Source organism: Phycodurus eques, chromosome 1 (assembly GCF_024500275.1).
Source record: "Phycodurus eques isolate BA_2022a chromosome 1, UOR_Pequ_1.1, whole genome shotgun sequence".
Lineage (NCBI taxonomy): Eukaryota > Metazoa > Chordata > Actinopteri > Syngnathiformes > Syngnathidae > Phycodurus > Phycodurus eques.
In genome coordinates this window covers 35,502,059-35,524,635 of record NC_084525.1, presented here as the reverse complement: position 1 = coordinate 35,524,635, position 22,577 = coordinate 35,502,059, and the positions used below count along the sequence as shown (strand labels likewise).

Genomic DNA, 22,577 nt, shown 5'->3' with positions numbered 1-22,577 from the left:
GAGCGGTTTGTTTTTAAACATTGATTTAGGTAGATTAATTTAAAACTACTAATAAAGGTTAATTAAGTATTATTTAAGATGTTTTCCCTATATTTAAGCTAAGTCTTATTGTTTAAACTGTGCATAACGTTACTGTGGCTAACAGTAACATTAAATATACTTTTTAGGACTAAAGCCTGTTTTGTTTTTGATTTAACACGATTGTATTTTAATTATGGCCATGATGGTGGTACCTGGAGAGCTAAGTATATTTTTAGGTGTCACTACATTTGAGAACCGTTGGTTGGGTGGTTGTTAGGTCGGTAGGGTTTTTACTGGAAGTCATCTGCGAACTTACCACCGCTACAGCTATTCCAATGATGGTGATGAGGAAGAACGGCACCAACACATAGCCGACCGCCACGTCCCCATTAATGGTGGGGGACGGAGTGGTACTATTCATTGCATACAATCAGAGCAAGGGTCTACAGGGGGCTGCTTATGCAGGACCTTTACAGCAAACCCCCACCCAGGGACACACAGTGTGCAGTGGGCTCTCTCCTCAAGATGCTCCCTTGTTGATCAGGCCTCATCCTTTTCATTCATGTGACTCCCACATGATATCACTGCTCCTACCTGGGACAAACCACACAGGCCATTTATCAGCACACAGTTCATGTCACTACATTTTAATAACATAAGAACAGAACGAAACAAATACATACACTTGGGATTGATTGCAAAAGAAATAAGATGACATGGATTTTAAATTCCAATCTTTCTCCCAAAAACGAACATGCGACGTCCTCGCTGCAGGGATACTCAGTGCGGCTACCTGCTTGACTTGCCCTCAACGCAGCACGATTTAGGAAGGACGCTTGTGTGTACAACGCACTTCCGGCTTGAAAAGCGCCCCACACTGTCGCGCATCCAAATCCATTAGCTTCGAGCTAACTTAGCTGCAGCTAACGCCTAACAAAAAAACATTTTTTTTAAAATTTCAGCCAGTAAACCCCCGCAGGCTAGCCACCTCCGTAAAGCTACTGTTCATTTCTCACTGGGTACACTCGGCGCGTCGTTCCTTTTGGAAGGAGAACGATTTGAATTCTCACTCACCTTCCGTGAATCACGTCAATTTGTTTGCGTTGCTTCCGCAGCTTATCTTTTGCAAGCTAGCAGTAGCAGCGACGGCAACAGTGATGTTTCCTCCTTCAAAATAAGACAACATGCAGGAGGAGTTGACAATGGGAGTCCACTACTTACTACAGGTCAAACATTGCTGATATCTTGTATTTTAACATTCATTTGCATGATAATCGATCTACCATTGTACGAGGTAGGAGACACAAACACATTTGCTGAGCAAAGTCACTTTTTTGGTCGATTTTGATTCCCTTCGTTGCCTAGTAATCGGTGGATCCATGTAACGTGTGCACGTGCAGCATTTGCGCACCATACATGCTTCCAGTGAGAGGGCTCGTCAAATAAATCCATAGACCCCATCCCCACCCACAGACCACCCCATGCGGTGTGTGCCATGTGGACGTGATTGTCAAGGACATAGGTGACGCCCCCGTCTTCCTATCTGTTCAGTGATTGGTTATGAAAGTAGAAGTCGTATTTGGGGCTCTCCCCATGCTTGAAACTCCCCCTTTACCCAAGTGTGGAAAAAGCCACTCTATGTTCACATAAAATTGCTATTTATCTAAAACGGACTCAGTCGCACTCGCAGATGCCTCCTTTAAAACAACGATTATCATTGGAAATTGAATTTACCAAAAAAGAAACAGAGATAATAATAATAATAACAATAACAACACTACTAATATAAATTAGTTGCGTCAGCCCCCTCTTGCAGCCAATTTGTGTGGTCCATTGTAAAGAAAGCGCGGGGCCATTCTCCCGCGTCGCGCCTGTGCTGCGGAGCTCGGGTCTTGCTGCGTGCATCGTGATCAGGCTGCAGAGTCTTGCGGAGGACGCAGGGTCACCTTCTGTCACCGCAAGGGGAAATACTGATTCATTTCCAGACACGGCTAGGCTTGACTCGGTGCACCTCGGCAAGCTGCGTTTATCTGGTAAGCCAGCGAGCCATCCTTTTGCGCTCTTTTTGGTCCGCAATAAAACAGCATCCTTCCGCAAGGCTGAAGCTTGGGGAGAGGAATCTCATCACATCATTTGCCAACGTTATCCCTTCACCGCCGCGCTGCGGCCATAATGCACTTTCATTGGCAATGCTGTAGCCTCTAAATTATGCATGCTTCATTGTAAACGGCGTTGTTTTCAAGAGAAGCACCTTGCGTCGTGTCGGCTTTTTGTTGCTCGTAAGGGAGTTAAATTGTTTTAGCGCGCAGACCGTTGATATCATCTACTTTGTAATTAAAGGCAATCCTTTTTAAAATGTATTTATTTTAAGTGATGTGCTCGTGGGCAAACTGCAATGGCGAATCAATGTATTTTTTCTGCAAAAAAAACATAGGGTCAGCTGGCGTCCTCAAAGGCTATTGCCATGTTGTTGTAGTAAATAGAGATGGTGGCCATGTCTAGAACGGAAGGACATTTGTATTCAATTTCTTCTCCTTTCCAGGCACCATATGGGGAGAAACTGTGAATGAAACGACAATCATAACAATAGCTGTTTAATAGTAGTGTATATTCACTACGTGTTAAGTTTTTTGGGTGGATTTCTATGTGTAGAGGACAGGAATATAAATGACAGCGCTCCTCTGTGGCGTTATGTAATTGCTTGCCAGCTCAGCGAGGAGCCATCTCTCGCGTCATTGTTTTTCTTTTTTGCCTCTCTGCATGGCCAACGAGCAGGAGCAGAGGCACATCCTGTATGTGGTCTTTTAAATCGTCTCAAATGCACCAATGCATACAACTGATTGAAACATCACTCTGCAGCCACATTTACGCGTTTGTTATATGAGGCGGAAGGTGTGACACATGGTCTGTTTTAGGGGCTGGCTGGTTAACATTTTGTCCGCAGGAAATGCTGCAGCTCACAAATAACACCATCCGAGCCCTACATCATATACACCAAGATGTCAAACTCGTGGCCCGGGGGCCAGATCCAGTCCGCCACATCGTTTTATGTGGCCCGTGAAAGCAAATCAAAATCGTTATTTGTGTTCTGGTGTAATACATTTGAGATATTTGCAAGCATTTTTTTTAAACCAATCCCCCTTTGAAAAGAAATATAATCGTTGAAAACCATGTATTTATAGGCTTCTGATTTCAAAACTGGTAATTCATCAATGTGTTGTGTATACTGTAATTACAGTATATGAGGTAATCTTTCATTTATATGGGTCCACAGTTGTAACGTCCCTCCGAGGGAAGTCATAACTGCGATGTGGCCCGTGACAAAAATGAGTTTGACACCCCTGATCGACACAGTCTCCTCACAAGAAGCATATACCACCCTTAAGGGCACTTGTGTGTGTTGTTTTCAAACGAGATCAGTCGTTTTTCAAAGGGGGACGCAACAGATGACGGACAGGTCAATTACTCCGGACCTGTCCGACGTTCTGAATGCTCCATTTGCCTGGGTGGGTGTCTGCCAAGAGCCAAGGTGCCCCCAAGAAAGACAAGACCACGGTCATACCATCAGGGAGGTTAATTCCATTTTATTGCAGGGGAAGAATGATTAAGTACTTGTCATCTATCTATCTCCACAGCTACTGTCTGGATGTTGTTTACATGTCAGGCAGGTTATTGAAGAAGTCATTTATCACCACAGATTTGATCTTTGCATTTATCTCATAGCATTCACGTAACAATTTTAATTGCTCCTACAGCAGATCAGTGAAGCTCACACATGGGTGCCACTCTGGTGCTAGCTAACTTGTTTGTTTTAGTGTTTTAATCCCCACCTTCTCGGATTTCTTTTCTGACCATAATAACGGATGGATTAGCAGGAGTGTTTGAAGTTACTGTATTTTAGTTGCTTTTTTTAATCTTGGGAGAACTCTTGAAAGGTGGATTGATGATGTCACCTGGAGCAACATAGTGCTTCATCGTGACCTTTATGTTGTTGTCACATCATTTGTGCAGGCCATAGAGGACAAAGTGAGAAATAGTTTTTTATTTTCATTTTACATCCCCAAATCCCCTGCGATATAAAGAGTTGGTGAGTGCAGTTCGACTGTTAGAGGTGGAGATAACAGTGTCTGACAGGGTGTGAGAAAAGGGGTGACGAACAAACAAACAGAGAGCACACATGGGGGAAGACTATCCTTGGTGGGGGCAGTGGAGAGAATCACATTGAGTATACTTTGCATCAGCTATGCTTTCACTCCAAATGCTTGTCAGATAAACAAAGTTGCACGTGAATTTGCTTATCATGCTTTTTTGTTGATGTGCAGGAATTGTTTGCTTTATTTCTTACTGTCCAACTATGGAAAGAATCTTAAGAGACTAATTTTGTGCAGTTGGATATTTGAGATTCAATTCCTTGTTTGTCACTAAGCTGCAAAATGGTTGACAATTTTTGTTGGTTTTTCTACACCGAATGGCATTCCTGTGGTAATATTAGGATCCTTACATGAATAATACCTGCAGAATGAAGTGGCTCGGCATTTCAACATGCGTTGTGCCAGAATCAGTAGATGTGGCTCGCAGTTGTTGCTCATATCTCGAGATGAGTCAGCTTCATTGCGGTTCTGTGTGAAAGTCGCCCCGTCCATTTATCATTTACTCTCCCTTATCTTCAGAATATGGCTACGTAGATGTCCTCATTAGCCGCATAGAAATGCAGAAAATACAACAACAGACAGAAGCCACTGAACTCATTATAGTATCATCAGCATTCATTAGGAATGCAATAAAGACAAGATAGGAGCATGTAAAAGGATGCTGATACTACTTCTTGGACTCAATGTCCTTCCTGATGTTGTCACAATTTGCAAAATGTTACCCCATCTCTCAAAGGTGCTACCCAACGAGAGCTGGGCGATATATCGTTATCATATCTTTATCTAAATTAAAACGGTATCACACCAACCGTGTGTACTTTCCACGCTCGCGCTGCATGTACAGGCCAACCAACCACATACGCCCTTTAGAGTTTTGCGTTGATCGACAGCTAAAGCCAGCCAATGACAATCATCTGATGGCGGGCGGGCCAGGCACACACAAACCATACGCCCGCTCCAGGAAAAGTAAAAATAATTTTTTGTAAAAAGAAAAGATGAGTGCGGCAAGTAAGCTCGGTGGAGTATCTGCTTGGTAGATTTAGTAGGCAAGAACAAGTCATCTTCAGTTATTTGGAGGTATTTTGGATTTAGAAAAGAGGATTTACAGCAGAGCGAGGTTTTGTGCAGGACTTGCTTGAAGAAAATTGTTACGACGCAAGGTAGCACAATGAACATGTTTCACCATTTGAAACAACATCACCGCGTACTAAATGAGGAGTGTAGCGCAATGAGAATAAATGTGGCAACTTCTCGGGCATCCCAAGTGATGCCCAAACAAAGTTCGATTGCGGATGCGTTCAGTAGAGTTACGCCATATGAGTCAACGTCCACCAGGCACCAGACATTACAGATGCTATAGCTTACCACATAGCAAAAGACATGATACCCGTGTACAGAGTCACAAAAGTGGGCTTGCAGAAAATGCTTCACACGCTGGACAAACGTTAGAAAATACCATCCTGGTCACATTTTAATCGAGTGGCGATTCCAAAACTTTGCAACGAAAGTAAAATGAATGTTGAATCCGAGCTCCATGAAATAGATTATGTTGCCACATCCACGGACTAGTGGTCGAGCCGGACAACTGAACCGTACATCAGTCTATCAGTCCATTTTATAAATACGAACTTCAAACTCAAGACCCGATGTCTACATACGTCCTTTTCCCCCGGGGATCATACTGGAGCGAATATAGCTCATGAGATGAGAGGTTCATTAGCGGAGTGGGATTTGAAGGAGGACCAACAGGTTTGCGTGACCACCGATAATGCATCCAACATGATCAAGGCGTTGGAGGTGAATGGCTGGACTTCAGTACTTTGGACACAGGCTACACCTCGAGATAGGTACGTTTTGCTGTGTTTATTTCAATAACTGTAGAGAAGAAAGAGAAATGGGTGGGTGTGTGACACATCTCTATCTTATGTGTGTATGACACATCTCTATCTTATGTGTGTGTGTGTATGTGTGTGTGTGTGTGTGTGTGTGAGAAAGCAAGAGAGTGTGAGATGAAAAAAGAAATCTGCTTTTATTTGGTTATTTATCTGTGTTCTAATATATTTATGTCTTATATTGTACATCTATTTCTCTAGATAATGCAGTGAGAGGTGACAACCAGATCAGCCATGCAACAGGTGTGTGCAAAAAGTTGGTGTGCCACTTCTCACACATCTGGAAGAAGAGAGTGGCACTTGAGCAAGCCCAGAAGCGCCTCAACCTTCCAGTCCATGGACTCATAACTGAGTGTCAAATGTTGGGAGTACACGAATAGTAAATATGAAGATCGAGACACACAAGAGCTCCTGGATGTGGCATGCTTCTTAGATCCAAGATACAGGGCACAGTACGTTAGTGTTCACAACATCCCCATCATAAAAGCTAGACTGGTGTTAGAGATGAAGGCAATGGAACGCAAGTTCACTCTAAAGGTTGGAATGGATTAAATGAAAACAGTTCATTGTATATAAATGTATTATCTTACAATTTAGTAATGGTTTGATACAGAGATTATCATTATTATGTTACCAGACTTCTGTATAATATTTAAAGAAAAACCTAATAATATTTATTTCTTTTTTCACTGCTTTCTAGAATTCTGCTGAGTGCACAAAAGTGGAAGAATTTTCACCCCCACCACCAAGAAGGCAAAGAAGTCTTTCGCAAGCTTCTTTGAGGGGTCCACTGCCAATGTCACAGTACCAATAGATCCCATTGTTGCCATGGAAGCAGAACTGAATGTCTATATGCAGTCCTCCACAATTAACAATGCAAACGAACCCCTTCTGTGCTGGAGAACACACAAAATCAACGTTCCTCTACTGAGTAACATGGCAAGAAAGTACTTGTGCGTGGAGGCCACCAGCTCTCCATCAGAGAGAATTTTCAGTATATCAGGCAACATTGTTAGTTGTGAGCGGTCCTGTCTAAAGCCAGACATGATAAACAAACTGGTGTTCCTGGCAAAGAATCTTTAGGACTGTAAAGCTACGAAATGCTTCTTGCCACGCATGCATGCGTAAATTGGTACAGTACAGACATTGATGCAGTTAACACACACCCACATGCATAACAAACACCTGCTTCTGTTGTAGCATAAAATTGTTATCGTTAAAGCTGAGTTGCAGTACAATGTTAGTTGAGTTATCTTTTTATTTATTGCTGACGTTGTTAATGTTGATGACTATCACTATGTTCTAATTTAAAAAACTGCACTTTCCACATCCTTTTGAATTTATATTTTGCTTTTTATCAAAAAAATAAATAAATTGCAGTTTTCACTGAATCCATAGTGATATCGTATCGCATCATTATCGAGATATCTGGCATGAATATCGCGATATGAAATATTGTCTATATCGCCCAGCCTTATTCCCAACCATGTAAAAGTAAAATATGTATGACTCAAAGTTATACAACTGAAAAGCAGATGAGGATTGAGTGTATGTGTTTGCCAAGTAGAAGAGTTGTAAAATGTATCAGTGATGATAATGTTACAGTCCACGTTTGAAAATTGATGTGAAACTCAATTGATGTTTGAGTTTTTATAATACAGAAAGTATTAACTTGCTTTAGTAGCAATGTGACAAGTGTCCACCATCTTATTGGAATTTACCCCCCTCCCGACCCCATGGAACATGGAATGAGAACATCAGACGCCTCTAAAGATCCTCCATAAAAAATAAATTTACAAAAAAACAATTGATGACGGAAGTAAATGACCGATTCTACTGCCCACAATGCTCTTCTCACGAATAATGTCCCATCCATCCATCCATCCATCCATCCATCCATTTTCTACCGCTTATCCGAGGTCGGGTCGCGGGGGCAGTAGCTTTAGTAGGGACGCCCAGACTTCCCTCTCCCCAGCCACTTCATCCAGCTCTTCCGGGGGGATCCCGAGGCGTTCCCAGGCCAGCCGAAGGATGTAGTCTCTCCAGCGTGTCCTGGGTCGTCCCCGGGGTCTCTTCCCGGTGGGACGTGCCCGGAACACCTCACCGTCCGGGAGGCATCCGAATCAGATGCCCCAGCCACCATTTATGCTATTTAAGTCCAGTTTTTGGGCATGCGACGCCGTTTGAAATTAATTTTGACTAGTTTACTTGGAGAAAACCCCTTTGGAATTTTGGCTCGTATGAGTGATTGCTGGATATTTTTAACTGAAACTTGGCAGCCAATTGGAGAAGGGGTTCCCCAAGTAGCAGACTAAATGAAAACGTCAAGGAGATGTGTTGAGAAATAATCGCGTTATACTGCTTTACTCTAATTTGAAGGTGTTTTTTCTTACCAGATTTTATATAGCCGATATAACAAAAACCTTTTCCAAAAAAAACACTTTTTTTCTGACATAAAAAGCTCAATTTCTCTGCAAAGTCATCATCCAATTTTCAATATTATTGATGCGTTGTACTCAGGTTGAAGTGGCCATTCAAACCACGCACAGCAGTCTGACAGACTTGTCAGTTTTGGAAATTCTTGTCACATTGCTACTTTAAGAGTTATACTTTAGTGTGATTTAAAGGTGGATATGTTTGCCAAAGTGGCCTGAATGAGGGACTACAATTTGGATACCTGTAATTTAAAAAAAAAAAAAACAGGATTCTTTATTCCTGATTAAATACACATTTTACCTTCTGAAAAAGAATACATGGTGTAATCTTTTCTAATTGGCAACTTGTCAAGAGCTCATTTTGTCTTTCACTGTATATACAAACCATGTGGTTTCCTCAAATTGTTTCTTAACAGACCCATAATACTGTATGTCATTCTTCACCAGAGCTGGTAAATGTTACAGAACGTTATTTTGTTAAGGACATCACTTAACGCTGACTTGTTACGGCCGTAACACGATTTTTACGGATATTGGGGAAGAAAAAAATCCAGCGTCCAACATCACCGGTTAGTAGTTAATAGAGAAAAAAAGCTGCTTGGTGGGACACTATTTTATTACGCGACCGCCCGTCCCACCTTACAAGCCGTGGAGGCGAATGCTCTCTTTGCGTCTGGTGTCAACGCATTGTAAGTCACTAAATTATCGCCACCATTGGTAGCGAACAAGCTACACTTCTTACCATGCTTCTTTGTATCGTTTACGTCATCATGGAGGCCGAGGAGTGGGTAGGCAAAGATGGAAAAGCATGATGCTAATTGCTAAGCTATCGTGTCATGAAGTCGCAAAACACCGAAATAAGTGATTGGGTTATACACTTCACTTGTCACATAGGTATGGCTGGAATCACGTTATAGCAGAGAGTAACCAAGTTTGAACAAAAAAAATAACAAGCCAATTAATACACGTCTGGAGATACAGGTATAAATGAAAAATAATTCACTGCCTCACAATACGCCTCTTGAACCGGAAATAAATTATAGTACGTCACTGCTGGAGACGTCATTTGAAAACGAGGTCAGGTTATATATTAATATTATATTATTATTAATAATAAATATTAGTTATATAAGATAACCTTTATTAGTCCCACAATGGGGACACTTCTGTCATTTCACTAGCAATAGTGGATATTGGGCGGCACGGTGGGCGACCAGTTACAGCGTCTGCCTCACAGTTCTGAGGAGCGGGGTTCAATCCCCGGCCCCGCCTGTGTGGAGTTTGCATGTTCTCCCCGTGCCTGCGTGGGTTTTCTCCGGGCACTCCGGTTTCCTCCCACATCCCAAAAAACATGCATGGTAGGTTAATTGACAACTCTAAATTCCCCGTAGGTGTGAATGTGAGTGTGAATGGTTGTTTGTTTGTATGTGCCCTGCGATTGGCTGGCAACCAGTTCAGGGTGTACCCCGCCTCCTGCCCGATGATAGCTGGGATAGGCTCCAGCACGCCCGCGACCCTAGTGAGGAGAAGCGGCTCAGAAAATGGATGGATGGATAGTGGATATTGGAAATTGAAATATATAACATAAATAGCATGCAAAAGAAGACATCTCTACAATTTTACGAAATAGATTGCCCACGCATAAACTATCCAGTTCAATCTATCAGCAATGTTATTTGTTTGTTTGAAAAATAGAGTGCTGAGATGTGACCGAGAAGTGAAAGAGAAATTCTGGAAGGAGCTTGATGAAGTAGTTTTGAGCATCCCAGACAGAGAGAGAGTCTTGATTGGTGCAGATTGTAATGGACATGTTGGTAAAGGAAACAGGGTTGATGAAGAAGTGATGAGTAAGTTTGGCATCCAGGAAAGAAACATGGAGGGACAGAATGTGGTAGACTTTGCCAAAAGGATGGAAATGGCCGTAGTGAACACTTTCTTCCAGAAGAGACAGGAACATTGGGTGACCTACAAGGAGGTAGAAGCACGCAGGTGGATTACATCTTGTGCAGACGATGGAATTTGAAGGAGGTTACTGACTGTAAGGTAGTGGTAGGGGAGAGTGTGGTTTGACAGCATAGGATGGTGGTGTGTAAGATGACTCTGGTGGTGGGGGGGACGATTAAGAAGACAAAGGCAGAGGAGAGAACCATGTGGTGAAAGCTGACACAGGACAAGTGTTGTGCAGCTTTTCGGGAAGAGGTGAGACAGGCTCTTGGTGGACAGGAGGAGCTTCTGAAGACAGGACCACTGCAGCCAAGGTGATCAGAGTGGCAGGCAGCAGAGCACTTGGTCTGTCTTCTGGCAGGAAAGGAGAGAAGGAGACTTGGTGGTGGAACCTCACAGTACAGGAAATCATACAAGGAAAAAGGTTAGCTCAGAAGAAGTGGGACACTGAGAGGATCGAGGAGAGGCGAAAGGAATACATTGAGATGCAACGTGGGGCAAAGGTAGAGGTGGCAAAGGCCAAACAAGCGACATATGATGACATGTATGCCAGGCTGGACAATAAAGAAGGAGAGAAAGATCTATACAGGTTGGCCAGACAGAGGGATAGAGATGGGAAGGATGTGCAGCAGGTTAAGGTAATCAAGGATAGAGATGGAAATGCCAGTAGTCTGGATAGATGGTAAGAATACTTTGAGGAGTTGATGAATGAGGAAAATGAGAGAGAAGAAAGTGTAGAAGAGGCAAGTATGGCGGACCAAGAAGTGGCAAGGATTAGTAAGGGGGAAGTTAGAAAGGCATTAAAGAGGATGAAAGATTGAAAGGCAGTTGGTCCTGACTACCGGAGACAAATTCCTTGTGTGTTTTGGACATACTTGGCAAATAAAGATGATTCTGATTCTGATTCTGATGACATTCCTGTGGAGGTATGGAAGCATCTAGGAGAGGTGACTGTAGAGTTTTTGACCAACTTGTTCAACATAATTCTAGCGGGTGAGAAGATGTCTGAGGAAAAGTTTGCAGTGGTGATGGATAGGCTGACATGTGGTTAGACTGGAATCCCCATGGACCATGAAGTTCGCAGATGACATTGTGATCTGCAGTGAAAGGAGGAAACGGGTGGAGGAATGGTTAGAAAGGTGGAGGCATGCACTGGAAACGAGAGGAATGAAGATTAGTCGAAGTAAAACAGAATATATGTGCATGAATGAGAGGGGTTGGAGGGGGAAGAGTGAGGCTACAGGGAAAAGAGATAGCAAGGGTGGAGGACTTTAAATACTTGGGGTCAACAGTCCAGAGCAATGGTGAGTGTGGTAAGGAAGTGAAGAAACTGGTCCAAGCAGGTTGTGTTATGTGACAGAAGAGTCTCTGCTAGGATGAAGGGCAAAGTTCATAAAACAGTGGTGAGGCCAGCCATGATGTACGGATTAGAGACAGCGGCACTGAAGAGACAACAGGAAGCAGAGCTGGAGGTGGCAGAAATGAAGATGCTGAGGTGCTTTCTAGGAGTGACCAGGTTGGATAGGATTAGAAATGAGCTCATCAGAAAGACGGCCAATGTTTGATGTTTTGGAGACAAAGTTAGAGAGAGCAGACTTTGATGGTTTGGACAAGTCCAGAGGAGAGATAGAGAGTATATTGGTAGGGTGACGAGGATGGAGCTGCCAGGCAAGAGAGCTAGAGGAAGACCAAAGACAAGGTTGATGGATGTCGTGAGGGAAGACATGATGGCAGTTGGTGTTCGAGAGGAGGATGCAGGAGGATGAAGGCGATAGGCTTAAATGGATAAGGATGACACGTTGGGGCAACCCCTAACGGGACAAGCCGAAAGGAATAGAAGATGTTACAGTGTCCATTAAATAAGATTTGAAAGGGTTCATGTTCGGTTGATTTGACATTACTTTTGTATCCACAGGAGATCGGCAACAGACATTACTCTCCTCAGTTAATGGGAACCTGTTTTATTACTAGTTGAGAAGGTACGTTCTCGTCCCAAATATTCCCGTGTGCTGGTTGAAAGGTTTTGACATGATGCTTGGAAGAAACACAGGGAGCAATACAAACATGTAGTCAAAACTGTTTGAAGAATGATAACGTAGTATTACGTTTTGAAAATTTCCCCTCCACCCCTTGTTGAATAATCCATGTTGTTCCTTTAAAAGGAGATTTTTTTTTTTTAAAGAATTCAGTTTTTGTTTGAACCACATGATTAAGTGTGTGACAATTGGCTACAAACTCATGTAATGTCACAAACCTACGTTGTACACAGAAAAGCTGAAAAAATAAAAAAAACATTTGCGAGAAAGGACACGTCAAAGTAGTTTGTGAGATCTTGTCTGTAATGGTTACATGTCATCAAGACTACATAACTGATGTGCCAACTTGCAATATGGAGATCTCGCTTATTTTCCTACATCTGATATGCATAGGTTAGAGTTCTTCTTGTGTCAGGTTAAGCTGTTGCCCTCTCACGTGAAACTCCTGCCTCATTGGTGGACTGGATGAGTCATAAGCTCAAGCAGATCTTTAAGTGACAGATGCTAAAAAGTGGCTCCAGAGGATGAAATCACAGGAGAAGCGGGAAAGTATGATACACTGAGTTTGGACTGGATCAAGATGCCCAGAAGGTTAAATAATTGTGTATCTGTGAAGCATCAATTAGGTTGTGTTTCAGTTGGAACAATGTTTTTTTGCATTAAGATCAGCAATTAAGGTCAATACTTGTGTCATTTGTTTCTAATTTTGTCTGTACTTGTTAGCAGCATTTTGATTAGGGATACAAATGTGCACATCGGGAAGCGTTTCACTGTTATTAATTCACATCTTTTTAACTATATTCATGAAATGTGACATTTCCATTTGGTACACAAGTAATTCCACCTCATCCATCAATTTTTCGTACTGCTTGTTTTCATTTTCATTACCAGACTTTGGGTGAGAGGTGGGCTACACCCTAGACTGGTCGCCAATTAATAGCAGGGCTAATCCATCCCTCTAACATCCATCCATCCATTTTCTGAGCCGCTTCTCCTCACTAGGGTCGCGGGCGTGCTGGAGCCTATCCCAGCTGTCATCGGGCAGGAGGCGGGGTACACCCTCAACTGGTTGCCAGCCAATCGCAGGGCACATACAAACAAACAACCATTCGCACTCACAGTGACACCTACGGGCAATTTAAAAAAACAATCTAAAACCAGTCGTCCATCGTGCCGCCCATTCCTCTAACATAATTTGTAAAAACAAGGATGAGGACAATGTGCATTCCCTGTGACTTTTAAATTGAATTACTGATTTATGCAACATTTGAATTAAAAAACAATTCTTCAAGACAACCAAACAAAAGTCATAATGGAACAAAATTTGAAAGGTCATTTTGTATTCATATTGGTGGATACAAAAAATGGGGAGATTTGTACATTAATTTTTAGTTAGTGAACTAATCTGTAATGTGTCCACCTCCCACACACTCCACTCTTCTCAAATGTGCATCGCCACCTTCAAGCAGTGTACTAGAATTCACAAGATCAGAAGTCAGTGCAGCAATAGGCAGCTTAATGAAAAGAATGCAGACACCTGATATGTTTGAATGCACAAACTATGTTCTATCAAGCTACATCCACCTGTGTCAACATCAATGTACTTCTCTGTCTCTCCATAGTTTAATCTTTCATCAGCCGCCATCACACTGAGTCTGTTTCCCTGTCTCTATTTGCCCCCCACGCTGTCTCCCCCACCGCCTCTCGCCTCCTCCATGCTGTCACTTGGAGGCTGGTGGCAAAAGCCTTGATTGTTACATAACCACTGCAGCATCATGCAGGGACGCCGGGTGCAATCATAACTCAATACAATAGTGAGTGGATAGTTCGGCCTATCGATGATGTAACACAAGGGTGGTTGAGGAAGGTGGTGGGAATGTTCGATGCCGATTATACCTTTATGTCCATCTATCTTCATGTATATGCATGCCTTGTCTCCATGGACAGTTACAGGCTTATATTATAATCATACTAACATCATTTGATGACCATGTTCCTTTTTCTTGCTTTCCCTTTGTTTGATACGAGTTGTATTTGTTCTAAGGATTGGGGAATTCTACATATTAGAGATTATATTATATATATATATATATATATATATAGAGAGAGAGAGAGAGAGAGAGAGAAGGAGAGAGAGAGAGAGAGAGAGATTTGATTGTTGATTAAGCTTGTCTTAAAGCAGTTGATGTAAAATAGTGTGCGCTGCTTGGCTGGAGCCAGCAGAGCCACTGTAAATGAAGTCTCAACTACTTTGCAGTTAAAGAACAACACATCAGTTATAGAAAGTGAAGATAGATAGACATTATTGGTAAGTACTCCGAGCAGCATTAAATGGAGAGTTTGCAGTTTTTAGCCTAACTTCACGAATTCCCCCAACCCACTCAAGTCTGACAAAAGCCGGGTCCCTCACTGACATGAGCGTTATTGTCAAATTCATAGTGGCATGCAATTATCAAAGTGTGTAGTTGTGATACAGTGGGTATGGAAAGTATTCAGACCTCATTAAATTTTTCACTCTTTATTATATTGCAGCCATTTGCTAAAATCATTTAAGTTCATTCTTTCTCTCATTAATATACTCACAGCACCCCATATTGACAGGAAAAAAATCGGAATTGTTGACATTTTTGCAGATTTATTAAAAAAGAAAAACTGAAATATCACACAGCCATAAGTATTCAGATCCTTTGCTGTGATGCTCATATATTTAACTTGAGTGCTGTCCATTTCTTCTGATCATCCTTGAAATGGTTATCAACTCCGTGACTGTTCTTGAATGGCCCAGGCAGAGCCATGACTTAAACCCAATTGAGCATCTCTGGTGAGACCTGAAAATGGCTGTCCACCACTGTTCACCATCCAACCTGACAACTGGAAAGGATCTGCAAAGAGGAATGGCAGAGGATCCCCAAATCCAGGCGTGAAAAACTTGTTGCATCATTCCCAAAAAGACTCATGGCTGTATTAGCTCAAAAGGGCGCTTCGACTAAATACTGAGCAAAGGGTCTGAATCCTTATGGCTGTGTGATATTTCAGTTTTTCTTTTTTAATAAATCTGCAAACATTTCAACAATTCAGTTTTTTTCCTGTCAATATGGGGTGCTGTGTGTACATCCATGGGGGGGGGGGGGGGAATGAACTTAAATGATTTTAGCAAATGGCTGCAAATTAACAAAGAGTGAAAATTTTAAGGGGGTCTGAATACTTTCCGTAACCACTGTAAATAGTCACAGAGAAATCTGTCCAGCTTCAACAAAGTAGCGCTGGCAATACTTAGCTAGCATTAGCACTCTAGACAAGCCAAAGTTAGCTAACCACTGCTGCTGCATTGGTAGCATGACTTAATCATAATAGTGTTACTATAACCAGTGTTGTACCTGAACAAGTTCAATGAGCGGAAGTTCATGAACTACTTCAAATTCTGGGCAAACGTGAACTTAAGTTCATTTCTACCTCATGAACGTTTTTGAGTATGCGCTCATTATGTCATCAAATAATGGTTATCAAGCAAAAGTTAATTTTCATTCAAGAGTCCCAGGTTTTGTTAAGGACTTCCAGGATAAAACCTGTCAGAACACACTATATATGAGCCAGCTTGTCTGGCGATTAGGGCTATATTTGGCAACCGATTCAGTGCGGCCGTCATTCATGTTTACATGCACGAGGTGCATTCAGGGACACTTCGTAAATGGGAGAGAATCTGTGGATATTCCCAAATAGTTAGAGAAAATCTCCTGAAGCCAAAAGCTATAAGAACGAGGCTGCGGGGTGTGCGGGTGACCGGCTGCCAGTGTGCACGTGAGTGCACAGGAAATGATGATATCCGTCCGTACGCAAGGTCAGCATCTAAATTTATTTGTAGAGTATGAACAAAAACATGTACTATTACATTATACAGGCACGGTGGACGACTTGTTAGAGCGTCTGCCTCACAGTTCTGAGGACCAGGGTTCAATCCCCGGCCCCGCCTGTGTGGAGTTTGCATGTTCTCCCCGTACCTGCGTGGGTTTTCTCCGGTTTCCTCCCACATCCCAAAAACATGCATGGTAGGTTAATTTACAACACTAAGTTGCCCGTAGGTGTGAATGTAAGTGCGAATGTTTTTTTGTTTATATGTGCCCTGCGATTGGCTAGCAACCAGTTCAGGTTGTACCCCGCCTCCTGGCCAATGATAGCTGGGATAGGCTCCAGCACGCCCGCGACCCCAGTGAGGAGAAGCGGCACAGAAAATGGATGGATGGATTACATATACATACATACATATTGATTAATCACAGGTTTATGCGTTCAAACGTGTGTATGCACAATTTAAGTACAAATCTGTGCGTACACACGGTTAGTGAATGAGGCCCGATGTCTCTATGTAACCTGTTGCCTAGCATAACCTTTGACCTCTCTGTGGAGCAGCTGAAGATAAATCCCTTTGAAGATATAAGGAATCCATCCATCCATCCATTTTCTGAGCCGCTTCTCCTCACTAGGGTCGCAGGCGTGCTGGAGCCTATCCCAGCTATCATCGGGCAGGAGGCGGGGTACACCCTGAACTGGTTGCCAGCCAATCGCAGGGCACATACAAACAAACAACCATTCGCACTCACAGTGACACCTACGGGCAATTGAAAGTCTCCAATTCATGCATGTTTTTGAGATGTGGGAGGAAACCGGAGTGCCCGGAGAAAACCCATGCAGACACGGGGAGAACATGCAAACTCCACACAGGCGGGGCTGGGGATTGAACCCCGGTCCTCAGAACTGTGAGGCTGACGCTCTAACCAGTCGTCCACCGTGCCGCCGATGTAAGGAATATTATTTATAAACAATTAGGGACCCATTTATTCACAAACCGGTGAATACGTGTCTGACATTCAGTATTTGTTATAGTTGACTCAGACAGAAAAAATACTACCCATTTACGAGGACAAGACGTGAGGGAAAATCCTTCACAAGCCAAAGAATGATGCAGAATCTTGACTGGTGCAACATTGCCGGAGGCATTCATGATAAGGTAGCTCAGGCATCCCTTTCCTATATATTATTCTGGTTTTACGCCATGAACCACAACACGAGGCCTCTATTCCTCTGCAAAAAAAGGGTTTTAAATGAAAGCAACGTCATCAGATATTTTGCTATTGCATGCTGACAATCTAAACATGGTATCTGTGTTAGCTTGCAGGGGGCAGCTCAGGTATTCTCTTTATGTTTGATAGGCTAGAATTTATCGAATGGGAAGTGAGAGAGGCGCTGCATCATCTCAGATTCTGAAACGTCAAACCACATTTGGATCCTGTCTAGGAGGCATGCTGCAGTAAAGCTAACTCACTGTCAGAGGTGGGTAGAGTAGCCAAATATTGTACTCAAGTAAGAGTACTGTCACTTTAGAATAATATGACTCAAGTAAAAAGTAGTCCTCCGAATATTTAATTGAGTGAGGGTAAAAAAGTACTCAAGTAAAGAGTAACTGGTGAGTAACTTCTGATTTAAAAAATAAATCAGAGTATGAACATCAAGTTAAAAAGAATAAATGAGTAATATATGGGAGTCCACACACACCTGCAGACATTTCAATTTTTAAGTGCCCAGAAACCAACAACACATGCATTGGGTCCTACAAAAACATTTGATTTAGTCACTTAAATAACTGATTGAAGAAGCTGTTTGCTGACCAGACATATTGATTACGTGTGTGTGCGGGTGCATGTGAGACAGAGCGAGAGAGAGAGATTTAAGATTGTAGCATGACACACACCCCAAAAGACGCCCATTTTACAGTGATTTATGATAATAAAATAAGGCTAATGTTGCCATCTACACTGCCAAAACAACAATAGAAACATCTGCCACTTACCCCAAGCTGTTTTCTCAAGTTACAAGTGGGCTGTAATTTCCACGTTTGGGCAGACGCAAGACTACATCATAATCATTATTTGGCATCATAAAGCTGCTGTTTTTCGGAGTCTGTAAAGTAAGCACTCACGCGGCGTTTTTTCCTCAAAATTAAGTTATTTTGATTGGCCCACAAAGGCTTTGTGTGCGGTCATGTGACTGCCTTGTGCCGTCTGATTGGTGAATTGAAGTCAAATGACACTAGCGATCACGTTGAATTATCGCAACAGCGTCCTATGTGGAAGTGGAAGATGAAGTCTTAAAATAGATCGTGCCCGCAATAATGGTAAATAAAAGTAGCCAGCGGCATGTGGATCATTGTCATGGAGTAAAAGTATCTATTCTTCTTAACGTAAGTACTCAAGTAACCGTAAAACGCATGGTGCATTCGAACTACTCTGACAAGTACAATTTATCCAAAATGTGACTTGACTAAATGGAATGGAGTAAATGTAGTGTTACTACCCACCTCTGCTCACCATCCATGCTGTTTGTCAACATCCCTGCACTCATAGATCGATGGATTTATGAGTGCAGCCCTCATTTACTTCATGATGCGCTGTAATTTTCCATGGACAAGACGTCACATAAACTTATTAGGTGGACAACAGATTACATATCTTGTGTGTCTAAATTGTCTGAAACCAATTTTCTGCTATGATACTACATTAGACCAAGAGTACCTTCACTGTGTGTCCATAAAAACTCGGCTTTACACGATTAGGATTTTTGGGGCCGATCAGCGAGTTTAAAAAAAAAACAATCACCCATCCGATCACAAGATGGAGGAATGTGTCTATTTAAATGACCTGTTCATTTACTGTATATACTTGTGTACTTAATTGCTCAAAAAATTATATTTACAATCAATAATGTATCTTTGTTCAACTATTTATGCCAGTGAGGCATAGTGACAGACAGAACAAATGAATGGTCTTCAATTAGATGGCAGGAAGTAAATACAGTAATTAATGTATCCACTTTTTGTCACATTTTTGTTTGTTGGTGTGCCGTGAGATTTTTCAATTGTAAAATATGTTCCTTGGCTCCATAAAGGTTGGAAATCACTGCTATAGTCAGATCGTGTATTCTAATCAGTCATGTCAAACCAACATTACATGACAGAAACAATGGGTGCTAACTTACTGGAATTAAATTACTTTATTTTCAAGTAAATTACTTCACCCACACCGAACCTTTAGAGCATGATTCGACAGAACGGCGGCATGTTTACGTACAACAATCAGTACTAGCAGTAGCTTGCTAGGCTACATAACATTTTATTGCCTGCTTGCGAGCCGTATCGTATTAAAAGGACGGGAACATACCTGAAGCAAGCCTTAAACGAACGTCCTCTAATGTCCTGAGCACCGGTGACCACCAACATACGTTTTTCCCCCTTTTGTTTTGATAATACAGTCGGTGCGCTCCACTCTTGTTGTCGTCGCCACGGTTACAATGATCGTAAAAAAAACGGGATGCGGTGGTATCGGAATACAAGATTTTATTGTAGTAGTCTGACAGTGCAACCGTGAAAGAGCAAATTTGTCTTGTAGTTGGATCCGGGCATTACGTGTTGTCTGTCTCAGACGTGTTGTCTGTTCCACACCGCCGAAAATTATTATTATTATTTTTTTTAAATAACTTTATTTGCCGTCAGATATTTCCAATACTACGTCAAAAGACACGCGACAAGGCTAAAAAATAAACTGGCTTTTGGATTAAAATATACCGTGCACGCGGCGACGCGGCGTAAATGTCTTTTGTGTAGCTGATCAATGACGTCATTGATCGGATCGGCGAATTCTGACATTAAAGCCGATCAGCATAGAATGCTAAATATTGGCCGATGCGGATCAGCCTGATAAAATCGGTGTAAAGTCTAATAAAAACGATGAAAAATGACCGAAGTCCGAGTTTTTGACGTATGTTAAGGTCCTTGAATCTGAGTACCTTAACCGTCACACAGCTACTTCCGTTCAAATTAAGTCAATTAGCATTGTTGTGGCGCAAGCGGATAAAGCGACAAAGAACAGTGTTACCTTTCGATACTTTGGATGAGTGCGCTGTCCCACACGGATTATTAGCTAAAGTAAAATCTGCTGCAATGTTTATTAAAGCTCAAAGGTGGCTACAAAAATACAGAAAAAAAATAAGATACAGGTATATCATGCTGCATTTGGCTAAATCAACGGGCAAGATTGTTGAGCAACCTATTAGTCTTTGTTGTTGTTTCTCTGCTGTATTTCTGTGGTTTTGTAGCATTAACTCATACGGACAAAAGTAGTGCACTTTATGTTTATATACTGTAGTTTGCTCACATGGCTTCAAATGGCTACGCCTCGTCTCGAGCACTGCCCAAAAAAACCAAAAGAAAACATGCACATTGCATCTCACTGTGGATAATATTAAAATCCAATAGGGTTTCTTTTTTGACAAGTAAAAATAATACCTGAAACCTTTAAGGAGATAGGAATTTGTTGTTGGAAGTTGTTCCAAGACCTCATCCACATCGATAATTTGTTAAAACGTTTAAAATTCAATAGGCTTTGCTAATACAAATCACACATTTTTTTTTATTAGTCTAAAGTGAAAACCTACCATGCATACTGAAATTGTGGTTGACCAACGGCAAACTCTTTGTCATCCCATTACTTTTTGACAATGACAATATCCTCAGTTCGGATACTAGGGACAGTGCTTTCTGCATTTTCTCTTTCCCTTTTTCATTTTTTCCATGATTAAACTGTAGCTCTGTACATGTTAATGTTCGGTGGAAATAAATGCCGCTATAAATCACGGTAGCTCATCGTCCGACTGACGGTTATCTTAATGATGGCGAAATCTGGCAACAACCGAGAGCCGACTCATCTTGGTTCTCCTACCCGTGTGACCACCTTCACCATGCTCCTTGGGATTCCCGCACCTTCACCTCGCCTCCCCTCATGTCACATCCCTCCCTACCTCCATGTCAATCTCTGTTGCTTGTCACCACCCGGAATCTGCTGTCTCACCTGGTTTGTCTCTGCCGACCCTGTGTCACGCTGCCTAAACCCATGTCTCAATGAAAGACCTCCCTCTGTCCCGCGCCTAGTGTGTCCAGTTTTAGCCCTCGATGGACACGTGCCTTTCAAACACCACCCACGCAGTGCAATCTAACAGCTTGTCACCTGTGCAAATTTTAGCCACATCATAAGTAATATTATCATTTTACATCTGAACTCTAATTTACTGTTTTGTGTAACCAGTCAAAAGGGTTAATGTGCAGCAGGGTAAAGTTAGTTCATCTCTATGAAATCTTCTTACTGTAATAAGCTTATGTGTTTGTTGTGGTTCCCGTTGAGCACTACAAGTGGCTCAATGTGGACACTGAAATGTGTCAGGCACATGTCAACCTGCGCAAGAGTTCCTTTTACTTCTGGATTTACTTAACATTGTCTCTCTGTGCTTGCAGTCCAAAGCTGTGTCTGAAATTGTTCACTCATTCACTGCTCCCTACTCCCCATGCAGGGTTGCTCTATAAAGTGGACTATATAGTGAGCTCATTCATGAAGAAAACCAAATTAACGGATTCATGATGATGGCTCGGTGGGTGGATAGGATGATTATTTTGGCAGCCCTTTCCTTCCATCAATCGTGTCTGAGTACTGAACATACTGATTACAAAACCAACTTCCAGCGTTTGGGCAAACCTGAACCTCAGATATTACTAGGTTCCATGAAGTTGAACAAATCACAACATTTCATTCCCGCGACCCTTGTGAGAATAAGCGGCTTAGAAAATGGATGGGTGGATTGATGGACAACATTTCATGTTTGCTATATTAGATTGGCCCTGGTACTTAAAAGTGTGAAACTCTTTCCAGGACATGGTGGGTGGGGCTGCAGCAGGTGTGCAAGCAACCACAACTTGATATATCATCTTGTGATACTAATGCAGCCGAAGTAGCTCATCAAATTTAATTGGTATGAAGCAACTCAATCAGAGTATGCGCTGAGCCTTTTGTCTCAATGGAAAATGGCTTTAGAAATGACAGCACAGGGGTCCTCGGTTTACTTTCCCAACATACAACATTTTCAAGGAATGCAATCGACTAGTTTAAAGCAACGTAAGAATACATTGTCACTTTGCCGCCGTAGGAGCGGAAGTCCAGCATAAATAGAGAACCACCTATATTCTCACGTGGACAGTTTTTCTGATGTGCAAACATTACT

The 22,577-nt window shown here is 42.1% G+C and overlaps 2 protein-coding genes across 5 annotated transcripts in view; one reads left to right on the top strand and one right to left on the bottom strand.

Moving 5' to 3' along the window:
• smim29 (small integral membrane protein 29) overlaps positions 1-22,577 on the bottom strand; it is a 29,940-nt gene that overhangs the window by 5,548 nt on the left and 1,815 nt on the right. The window contains exons 1-3 of one of the 4 annotated variants that reach the window (XM_061690038.1): positions 19,691-19,777; positions 1,096-1,188; positions 338-615 (exon numbers count right to left, since the gene is read on the bottom strand). In XM_061690038.1, coding sequence (XP_061546022.1) covers positions 338-442 — 105 coding nt within the window. In that variant the 5' untranslated portion in view covers positions 443-615; positions 1,096-1,188; positions 19,691-19,777. The other 3 variants (XM_061690047.1, XM_061690029.1, XM_061690056.1) reach the window with 3 other exon arrangements.
• Positions 1,662-22,577, top strand: part of LOC133409669 (protein kinase C and casein kinase substrate in neurons protein 1-like) — a 46,004-nt gene continuing 25,088 nt past the window's right edge. Inside the window, exon 1 of the mRNA XM_061690015.1 lies at positions 1,662-2,054. The gene's annotated coding sequence lies outside the window, so the exon portion shown is untranslated. The remainder of the gene's footprint in view (positions 2,055-22,577) is intronic.